The sequence below is a fragment of the Brienomyrus brachyistius genome, chromosome 8 (genome assembly GCF_023856365.1).
Source record: "Brienomyrus brachyistius isolate T26 chromosome 8, BBRACH_0.4, whole genome shotgun sequence".
Lineage (NCBI taxonomy): Eukaryota > Metazoa > Chordata > Actinopteri > Osteoglossiformes > Mormyridae > Brienomyrus > Brienomyrus brachyistius.
In genome coordinates, this window is record NC_064540.1 from 22,359,572 (window position 1) to 22,371,311 (window position 11,740).

At 38.5% G+C, this 11,740-nt stretch overlaps 1 protein-coding gene across 2 annotated transcripts; it reads left to right on the forward strand.

The window, feature by feature from the left end:
* The first annotated feature begins 7,635 nt into the window (after nucleotides 1-7,635).
* mrto4 (MRT4 homolog, ribosome maturation factor) lies at nucleotides 7,636-11,429 on the forward strand. 2 transcript variants are annotated; one of them, XM_049023974.1, is made up of 8 exons: nucleotides 7,636-7,740; nucleotides 8,044-8,102; nucleotides 8,197-8,300; nucleotides 8,444-8,525; nucleotides 8,845-8,912; nucleotides 9,046-9,197; nucleotides 9,279-9,355; nucleotides 11,256-11,429. In XM_049023974.1, the coding sequence occupies exons 1-8, from the start codon at nucleotides 7,713-7,715 to the stop codon at nucleotides 11,406-11,408; spliced, it is 723 nt and encodes a 240-aa protein (XP_048879931.1). In that variant the 5' UTR covers nucleotides 7,636-7,712; the 3' UTR covers nucleotides 11,409-11,429. The 2 variants fall into 2 exon arrangements, with proteins under 2 accessions (XP_048879931.1, XP_048879932.1); XM_049023975.1 differs by lacking the exon at nucleotides 7,636-7,740 and adding an exon at nucleotides 7,788-7,898.
* The last annotated feature ends 311 nt before the right edge of the window (nucleotides 11,430-11,740 follow it).

Consider the following 11,740-nt stretch of genomic DNA (forward strand, 5'->3'; position numbering starts at 1 on the left):
TGTCATGTACCTGTCTTGTTCCATACAGTTTCACATTTGGGTCTAGTAGAAGGTGTTGTATGTACATATGGGTCCAGAGATGACATTTTCAGCTTTGGGGCTGAGCGTCTATAAAAAGCATACTGGGTGATAGGTCTATATAAGTACTTTGGCTATAACTTAGTTGGTTGACACCTATACCTAAAATGATTAATGGTTATTACATATACAGCTGAGTATTTTAGCTTTAAGGTATTATGGCATAGACTATTGATACTTTACTTTAGAAACACCAGGGATTATAAGTCCATGTCCTCAACCAGCATCATTCTGACGGTTGGAGGAGATTCTAATTGTGCCATGGATATTTTGAACTCCCCGGGGATTGCCTGGGGTGTCTCTTAAGCCATTAGTGCTCTCGGTCACAGTGGCACAACACACCTGCATACAAAAGCTTCGGCAAGCGCATTACATGACAGAAATTTCTGAGATGCTGTCCAGGCCATTTTGGAACATTCTCCACCCATGTCGTCCCTTGTTTGTACGGGGCAGTGCCCTGGAATATCTCGCTCTAAGCCATTTCCACACCTTGCAAAACCTGCGATGACATTAAAATGGCAATAATTTGTATCTGCTTTGCGTGCCTTTTGGAGGGAGTGCGGGCATACAGGTCTCAGCAAGGTGCTTTCACTTTTTTATTTGCTTGCCTGAATTACCTGGCAATTAAACAATGATTCACATGCTGTCATTGTGCCTAATGCTAAAAGCTTCAAAAGGTAACAAAAATAGCATGCGTTGTGATCGGTTCTAAAGAAACCTATCCTATCCCTCAGGTTTCTTCTGTACTGGAACAGTTCTATGACTGGCAGTTCCCCACCCATGGTACAATTTTTCTCCAGGAAAATGACGATTGTTTTGGCCAGAAGATACAGCTATGACTGCTATAGTTACATTTTACCATCCTTCCATCCATCTTCCAATCATTTATTCATCTATCCAGGGTCGCGGGGGGAACCAAAGGGCACTTAGGAGGACAAACCCACAACCGCACTCGTGCACTATGGGCATTCAAAAAAAATGCCAACTCACATAAAGCACACCTTACATCCATCACTCAGCTTTTTTGATGTGGTCAGAAAAGCTATTACAAATGAATTAATGAAAGTAGGGAATGATTGGCTAGCGTTACAGAAGTGATCGATGGCCATCAACAGGTTTGACCGCAGGTTCACCAGCCTGGGCACCTTTGTGGGCACACACATGTGCTGGCAGCCTGACATTCAGGAGAGCAGAGCACAGCGAGCCACATCCATCCAGCATTTTAGAACCAGCTGGTATCCTCCTGTATTCACTGAAAAACTGGGGAGTAACAATCATTTAAAAACAATTCTGTAAATATTCCCCATGATCTGATCTAGGTCGCATTGTAAACATTCCCAGTAGTGTTGGTGAGATCTGCTATAGAAAAATAAATAAATAAATAAATGGGATAAGAAGTGCAATGTAACGTAAACACTGAGATTTTACTTATTCCCGTTCATGTTCTAAAACCCCATAATGCATTTTGTGAAGTAGATACATACAAAAACAAAAAGAAATGAACAAACAAAATAAACACAAATTCCCACAATCGATTTTCGCTTGGTTGCCATGACTTTGACAGAGTCATCAGCTTAGGTCAGCTGGCTGGAGTGATATTTTCAATTCGAGGCAAGTCTGCACACGAATTTACATGTATGTATCAGCGTCATTATGTTGTAAATAGCCTGTAGGGTTTGCAAACTGCCCCAATGCTTTTGATGCAGCAGATTTTTGTTTTAAAATGTAATAATACAGATTTGCCGTAAGCTTTCTTGCGTGAGCATGAGAGTCAAAAAGTGTGAGCGTCACGCCAGATGCGTGAGAGCTGGTAACCCTGCTTTGGAATGTCTTCCTTCTTTCGGCTTAAGCCAGAAAGCGTGTCATGTCACTTAATAGCTGTCACAAACAACTGGACGGGTCTTTGCTCCATGTCCTTTGCTGCAGGGACTTCAGAAGTAGCCCATCCTTTTGCAAAGGTCATAGCTTGCACACTTAAAAACAAGCTGTACGTTTGCCTTCTAAAGCAGAGTAATTTAGGGAGATTATTATTTCAATTGGTATGTTTTTTTTTCTTTTTAAATATGTTCTAGGGCTTGTGTGCCATCCCAGATATAAACACTAAAGTTAATTACATGTAATGCGTGAAATTCCTGCTGCCTTTGAAAATTAAGGCAAACAAGGCAGGGTGTGACAGCCTGGCAGGGCAAGAAGACGCTGGGAAGCATTTCAAAAACAATTAATGGGCTAAATGCTTTTGGGCAGCGTGGATCTGTGGGGTGTGTTAGTTTAATACAACAACAGCTGATAGTGCTGATGAAATAGAATGTCAATGGCAATGAAAGAATGTCAACAACAGCCTATATGAAACGATGACAAATCCAACCTGACAATTATCTTTATGGAAAAGTTATGTAAAATACAAATTATAGCCTTGGTCGGCCAGGTATCCAGGAATCACAATGTCCTGGGGGTTCTGTGTTCTGTGTTCATTGCATGGCGGTAAAAGGTGAGTACGGTTTGCATTGATTTGTTAGTAATGACAGCTTTGACCAATTTTCAACTTTCTGTAGATTTATTGCATTTTCGGCATGATTATTTGGAATCTCTGGTGGCAGCACTGTTGCCCCACATCTCCAGGGCTGAGGGGCGGAATTCCAACACTGGTCTACGGGTGCAGTCTGCAAAAAAATTATTTTTTAAACGGAGTGTCATAAACATGGGATGAGCATTTTGGTTGAATATAAATATAAACATTTTAGAATTTGTCCTATTGAAGTGATGTAATTCAGATATTATTTAAGCATGTTCAAATTTGGTAAAAATATTAGTAACACTTTACTTAAAGCAGTTTTTATAGTGCACTATACATACATTCATAGTGCATTATAATACATTCATAAGGTATTATAAACACAGCTATAAATATTTATGAAAAGGCATAACACATTATAGCCATGTTAATTTTGCATTATGACTCCTTTATGACGCTCTCATCTCTAATGCACTATAAATACCTCAATAATGCAGTACAAAGCATCATTAATTCTTATACCTACCATTCTAATGCAGTCAAATGTGTTATGCCTTTTTATAAATATTTATAGCCATATTTATAGTACTTTATGATTGTAACATAATGCATTATGAAGGTTTGTATACTACATTTATATGACTGCTTTAAGTGTTACCATATTTTTTTCTGAAAATCAAAATAGTTTTGTACACTATTTATACGCATACTTATATAATACTTATTTTATTGCATTATATTGTGGATGTTATACATTGTATGTATTGTATTTGTCAAAATGTAGCACCTTAGGGGGTCCAAAGGATATGATATTTCAATGTGTATTTTTACACAGATGTGTTGATAGTAAGGGAGTCTTGATTCTTGAGTTTTATTGAGTGGCATGTTTAAATGTACCCTGTCATCACAATCGATCTGTAGCTAAACATTTAGCCTTTAAAGCTGCATGTTGACCTTATACCATCCATTGCACATGATTCACTTTCATAACTTTATGACTCAAATATAACAACCATATAAGCAATAGGGCACACAACACACAAAACATTCATTTTCTATAAATAGCTTTATCTTTCTATCTTTCAACCGCTTATTATCTTATGAGAGCAGGTAGGAAGAGAAAGGGGTACACTTTAAATGGGATACCAGTCCATTATATAGCGCACACATACACACACACAGATCTGTAATTATATCTCATTTCTATGGGGAAAACTCTAATCACAACACCATGACCTTAACCCCTACCCAGACCTAACCTTAACCATAAGTAACCAAACAAAAATACAAGACTTTTAGCATTTTTACTTTTTTGAACGCATTAACGATCTTTGTGAGGACCGGAAAGAGTAAAAAAAAAAAAAACAGGCTTTTATTAAATTGTGCGGGACATTTGGTCACCACAATGTAATATAAACCTAATCCACACACACACACACACACCATGGGCAAAATAGAAATGTCAGTTAGCCTAATTGCAGGTCTTTGGATTGTGGGAGGAATCGGTACACTTTTTTGTCGTGTGTCATTGGCAAGAGGGTGTACTGTGCAGCCTCTTGACTAGAGACATTTTCATTTACGTTAACAGTCAAAAGTTTTTACACACCACAGGTTTTTACCACTTTTCCATTTATTTTATACATTGCAGATTTTTTATTCTTGTTAAGCATTAGAAAACTGAGTGAATAACTATAAGTGAAATATATCTCAAATAAAATAAGTTTCCTCTACACAATGGAAAGAGTATGCAGTGCATGTCTGACATCCTATTAACTGGTAATTGTGTGATGATGGCGTAGTGAAATTCTAGGCTGTCCTTTAACTTTACATGCACTAGTTAACTGTTTTGTTCCATGAAACAGAGCAGTATTTAATGTCCCTGATAGAAAGACTGCCTTGAATTTTCTCTACTGTTACAATTACTAAAAGAGGTTAGTTTGATGAATCAAAGATATGACATTTTCTTGCTAATAAAGGTGTTTAAATGGTGAACATACTGTAAATTTATTTGTTAGCAAAGAATACAGAGTGAATATTGAGTGTTTAACATTTAGTGAATGTTAAACGCATAACATGCAAATATAAAGAATCTCAGTATGTGTGAAAACTTGACTGCTAGTGTATTATGGAAAGTAATTGATAGTAACCATATAGGCTAGTAATCTAAGTAAGGGAAGTGACCAGGCAGTTAACAGTGTCTATTTACTGTGTGTATCCTTTAGTTTAAAAACATTGTAAATTGTTTATTTTACTGGTCACATCATCCTATGAAGATTTCCTAGCTGTGTGTACCGTGACCAAATTAAGCAGATAAGATTTCTGTATGAGTGTGGCCACATGAGGCTGATTGAAGAGAGAACATATCCTCATTGGAAGACCAGCTAGGGATGTGACCTGTTAAGAGAACTTCGCTTTTCTGCCAAACTCTCTCCGCAGATAGTCTTTCATGGTGTGACCTGTACCTATGGCAACGGTTTTGGTACAAAACTTTTTACAATCCAGATATTTCCTAGCAACAGGATACACTGTCTCCATGGTAACGGTTTTGGTATGAAAATTCTTAAGCCAAACATTTCCTGGCAACCGGATGCTACTGGTTTCACCCCCCCCCCCCCCCCCCCCACTCACTACCACACACACTGCAATCACCTGACAGGGACAGAGACTGAAATGCACAGTTCTTGATACTGTGGATTTACAAAGTGCGCACCCACCCCTGTTGAAATGGCAGGTTTTTGTGATGTAAAAAAACCAGACCACGATTAATTTTTTTTCTAAATTTTCCCTCCCTTAATGTGACCTGTAACCAGTACAATTCGGCTGGTAAACAAACAAATCTGTTTGGGGGGGACAAAAAAATGAAAAATATACAAGCTGGTTGCATAAGTGTGCACACCCTTAAGCTGATATTGATGCACCTCTTGATTGCCTGTCATCAGTTAAAGTGACTCTGATTAACCACAAATAAAGTGCAGTTTTCCTAGTAGGATTTTCATGACATTTAATTTGCATCCTACAGGAAAAGCAATGGTTTGCAGAGAGCTTACAAAACATCAAAGGGATCCCATTGTTGAAAGGTATCACTCAGGAGAAGGGTACAAAAAAAATCCATGGCATTAGATATTCCATGGAACACAGTGAAGACAGGCATCAAGAAGAGGAGAGAATATGGGACAGTAGTGACGTTACCGAGAACTTGACATCCCTCCACAATTTATGAAAAGGCAAGACAGAAACTGCTCAGGGAGGCTGCCAAGAGGCCCACAGCAACACTAATGGAGCTGCAGGAATTTATGCCAAGTACTGGTTGCGTACTATATGTGACAACAATCACCCATATTATCCATATGTCTGAACACGGTGGTATGGTCACAAAATGGAATCCTTTCCTAACAAAGAAAAGCATCCAGGTCTGGCTAACTTTTGAAAAACAAACCTCAAGTTTCCCTGAAGCATGTGGAATAATGTGTTACAGTCTGACAAAACGAAGGTTGACCTTTTTGGCCACAATTCTAAAACCTAAGTCTGGCGCAAAAACAACACTGTGCTTCACCAAAGAAGCACCACACCCACAGTGAAGCACGGTGGTCACAGCAGCATCGTGCTCTGCGGTTGTCTTTCTTCAGTTAAAACTGTGACTTAAGTCAAGGTGGAAGAAATTATGAACAGTTTCATATGCCATTTTATCATATGACATATGATTTTGGCCCAAAATCCTTCAGGTGTCGGCTAGAAAAGAGGAATTTCACCTTTCAGCGCAACAATGACCCCAAGCATACGTCCAAATCAACAGAATGGCTTACCCAGAAGAAAATTAAAGTTATGGAATGATCCAGCCAGAGCCCAGATCTAAATTCAATTGAAAATATGTGGGGTGACCTGAAGAGGGCTGTGCTCAACAGATGCCCTCGCAATCTGACAGATTTGGGGAACTTTTACAAGGAAGAACGGGCAAATATTGCGTGCAATGTGTCATAATGATAGACTCCTACCCAAAATGACTAAATGCTGTAATTTAACAAAAAGGTGCTTTAACAAAGTATTCATTTAAGGGTGTGCACACTTATGTATGAAGCTTATTGTATTGTATTTTTTTATGTATTTTTCTTCCTGACAGATTTGTTTTTCAATTGAATTGTACAAGTTAAAGGTCACATTAAATGTTGGAAAAGTTTTGTTTCATTTATTTTTTTACAAAAATCTTGCATTTTATTTGCCCCCTGCAGGTAATATTGTAATTTGTGACAACCCCTAAAATCTCCTAAGCTTTGGGGAACCTGCACTGACACCTGCAGCTCCTGTGGGTGAATACTGTCTAGAATATGTAGAAGGGACAGAAATTATGAATATAACACTTACGGTTACTAAGTCATATTCAAGATGGATATCTTGTTGCACCCTTGAACGACATGGCCATATCTTCACAAATACACAGATCTCAAGCTAACCTAAAGAGAATACACCCGTATATTTCCGCTAGACCGATATTGATGGACGTGTTGGTACAATAATTCTCCACTGCAATGCGGAATTTCCAGACGAGACAATTTTAGGTAACCAGTAAGTCATTGTTAATTTTGACTTATACAAATTTTCTGTATTTCTTTACACAGATAACATGATAACATTTAACATTTAACTTTAACAGATAAGATGCTGCTCACGGTAGAACACAAGTAGCATGTATAAACCAAAGCAAACTAAGTTAGTGGCCCAAAAAACGATCTGAAATGTTCTACTGGAATTTATAGATATATAATGTGAAAATGCTCAACATAATTTAAAAATATCTAACTGCAATAACATAAAATTAAACGAATGATGTTACAAATTAAACTTCCAAAAAGCGTACTCAATTTCCCATGATGCACCGGGAGTGTAATCCAGCCATGAAATATGTCATCTAGAAAAAATGCCTGATCCAAATTATGCCAATGCGCGTTTGTATATTGATAGTAAAAAAATAATAATATTAAAAATTATATATAGATTGTAAAAGTTAATTATTTCCTTAGGTTTATTTACCTTTGCCATGTTTTTTTCAGAACTTTCTCTGGGCGGCATTTTCTGGTCTACTGAACATGTGGGGGCCTCTGTGTAGGGCAATTTCAACGTGAGAACCATGCCGAAGTCAAAGAGGGACAAGAAAAGTAGGTTTTTCCTTGATTTTTGTGGTTGGTTAATGTCATATATCGCCATATGTGTTCGGAAAACACGTGAGTTCAGTCCCATTGTGGACTGCAAGCTCTCTCTTTCTGCATTTCAAAGAATTTTACTGCACATAAGAAACTCACGTGCGATGGACCCGGTATTTCTTGCTGTTTTTGTAGGTAAACGTAACAGAATACATTATATGTAGCTTCGTATACATTCTCGTCCTCGTTGTTGTTAGACAAACGATCACTTGATGCAATCTGGTTAGTGTTTCCTAACTCATGCCTATCTACTTACAGTCTCTTTAACGAAAACAACCAAGAAGGGATTGGAAACCAAACAGAACTTAATAGAGGAGGTAGGTATTCCTTTCTTTGCGGTATCACAGCTGCGTTTCATATGTGATATCAATCATATTAATGATAAAAATTTCCCCTGTCCTCTTTTCCCAGTTTCGAAAATGTGTGGACACGTACAGAAATTTATTCGTTTTCTCTGTTGCCAATATGAGGAACAACAAATTAAAAGACATTCGAACAGCATGGAAACACAGCAGGTAAGAGAGTAGGAAATTATATTTTAAAAAACGGCCCGACTGTCACCATCTGCAACGATTTATCTTGCGTGTTCAGCTGTCGGTTTTTTTTCCTCATTTGCTGTCCATTTGTGTCTCGTTCCCCGTTCCCCCCACCCACCCAGATTTTTCTTTGGAAAAAATAAAGTCATGATGGTTGCACTGGGGAAAGGACCAACAGATGAATACAAAGATAATTTACACAAGGTATAAGTGTTCCTGGTGTTTGCTGTGAGTCATAATCTAATCTTTGTTGGGCAGCCTTAAATACTAATATCTTGCATGGGTTCTTTCATTTAGCGTTTTTTAGTTTTATCTGAAAATGTTAAATTCCTGTAGCTTGGATAACTGAACCCTGGATATGTAATTTAGTCATGATCTGTTTAGCTTAACTGTTCTGATGTCTCATCACTATGCTTTAGGGGCTAATTCATCACCATTTTTGCTTCAGTCTTTAATATGGATGTATATTGTGCTGGAAATATTTTACATGGGTAGGATTGTGTGACCTGTATTTGTTTTACAGGTCAACAAGTTCCTGAAGGGAGAAGTAGGGGTATTGTTTACAAATAAGACCAAGGAAGAAGTTCAGGAGTGAGTTCAGTCAGTGGCACTTACAATTAAAACTTGACTTTAAATCCATAGTAACATTCTATTTTTGGCGTGTCTTCAGTGCACCACATTACATATTCTCAGACTGCTTTTCCCTTCCTCCCTAATTTCTTAGATATTTTGCTCATTTCAAGGAATTGGATTTTGCACGGGCAGGAAACAAGGCGACCATGTCAGTGAGTCTGGATGAAGGACCCTTAGAGCAGTTTCCTCACTCCATGGAACCGCAGCTGAGGCAGCTGGGATTGCCCACTGCACTGAAAAAAGGTGAGGGAACAGTCCAACTGAGTGAGCAGCCTGCTATGAGAGGATTGAACATTTGTATTCACCTGTCTCCTCTGCTGACAGGAGTGGTCACACTACTCAAAGACTACGATGTTTGTAAAGATGGAGACATCTTGACCCCAGAGCAGGCCCGCATTCTTGTAAGTAAATGTATATTTATTTTATACACACACAGGCATGTAGGGAGATGGCTTTGTGAGATGCTGGATTTAGTTGTACTCTGTATATATTAGTTACGGCTGAGAGTAGGAAGGCACTGATTTACGTTTCTCTTGGCCGATCTCAATTGGCATTTTTTATTTTTTTGAAGCCTGACCTGCTGATGCCAATTTTCTTAGTTTAATAATAACTAGCAGGCTAAGCATTTTAACTCTTTAATGAACATAGCTTTCTGCAAGAAAAATACTTAATAACCTTTACAAATAGAAAAAAAAAATGTTTCACTAGTGTACAAGTAAATTGGTTGGTCCATGTCTTAGGTTAGTTCCTCCACGGACATCTTTGTTCACATCTTGCACACTGCTAACTGAACGTCTTTGTCCCAGAGTAGAGAAACTCGAAACAAGACATGGCTCCCATAAGTGTTTTACCTTACCTGTCACGTGACATTAGTGGGGGGAGGGAAAGAGAGGGGTGGGGGGACATGACTGCGGATGGAAACTCAGTAGGGTGGATGATAAGGACAAAATGTCATTAAACATTTAACACTTAACCAGTAAGTCTCTCCTTACAAGAAACACTTCATGTAGTATTATAATATAATAAGCTTCAGTAGTAAGGAATGTAAAACACTGCAAATATAAAAGAAACTGGCTCGTTATAAAAATATATATATATATTTTTTTTTTTTTTACTATTGAAGTTTTGTGTGTAAATGAACAGTTAATAACTCTACACTTAAGAACTCACCTTGTAACAAATACAAATGATGGATACATCAGATTTGAATAGTATTTTAAAGATTTAGAATTTTTGCATCATTAAGAAGTGTTTGCTTCTGTTTGGTTACTTCAGGACACGTGGAAGACGCTGCACGTAGCCAGACGTGTGTGTGTGTGTGTGTGTGTGTGTGTGCGTGCTCGGGTGCTAACATTGCAGGTGGTTAAAAGGATTTATTGTGTTGTCACCTATTGTATAAACAATATCTTTGCAAAGTTTGCAAATTGTAGTACATTAGTCAAGGTTCGATTATGCAAATGCAAACTCTCTTCACACAAAGTAGAACCTTCTTTGGAACCAATTCTTCCCCCATCAGCTGTGCCCCACACACGATACGATTGCATAGCCGACAATCTATAGACTGTATTTTGTTTGCCATGTGTCAGAAGTACAATTTTTTTTAGCAGTCTAATGGTATATAAAGTTTTTTTGCCAAGTTAGCTAACTGGCAAGAAGATCATCAACTCAGTTTTTAGTTCAAGCTCTAGCCACTACACACAGAGATCGACTGAGACTCAAACAGTACTGAGATGTTATGCAGGCAGAAATTGCTTTGTTTCACATCGGTCTGTTCTGTTGCAGCCACCAAACAGGCCGGCATTGTGTGTTCGGGCCTTGTCAGTTTGTTCTGGTATAATAAATGTTAAGTACTGCACTTTTGACTGGGCATTCATTGGAAGCTCAGCGGAACCACAGTTATTCTTAGACATGTTTGTAATGTATTATTTGCCATACTTGTACGTCACTTCGAAGAATTGAACGGCTCATAAAATAGGCCATATTTAGACAAGTCGGCCATTTTTGGTCACTAGACGATCGATTGGTGCATCCTCATTTAAAGGTATGAAAATAGGGTCTTGGTTATAAAATCTGTCAGAGTTGTCTGCCAATACTGGACATTAATGTGTATTGAGAGCGTTTAGCATAGATTTGTCATGGACTCAACCAGAAGGATGTTTGTACAGTTTGAGGGGACACTGATCATGCAATGCAGAAGTGCAATGTTTGTGGCAAAGATGTGCTGGTATTTTAGCTCCTGTTTTTTTTTCCCTTGCTGCAAGTCCGTGGCACTAAAACGGCCTTGTCCCCTATCCCACACAGAAACTTCTTGGCATCGAGATGGCTGAATTCAGGGTATCGATTAAGTGCATGTGGAACTCAGAAACAGGGGAGCTGGAGCAGACGGAGGAGGGCGAAGAGGAGGAGGTGACCATGGAGGCTTCAGGAGAAGACGACAGAGAAAACGATGAATAAACAGAGGACTTTCAAGATCTACTATTCTTAGACTGATCTCATCTGTACATTACCTGCAGACCCCCCAGCCCAAATATAACTTTTCCACGCACAAGTTAGACTTTGGGTTAAGCTAAGTCTCCTTCATATTGTTAATAATGTCACTCAAAGCTAAAACTAGGTCTCATCTAGGTACATTGCCTCAAATCACCTAGTACTTCCTGCAAACTCTCCCATAAGTTTAGCTAGTTAGCTCTGTAGCAGACATTGGTATCAGCCTGAAGGGGCATTTCTTGAGGGTCACAGATGCATCCTTTTACAGGTGTTTTCCCCAAGCTATTATCCAATACAAG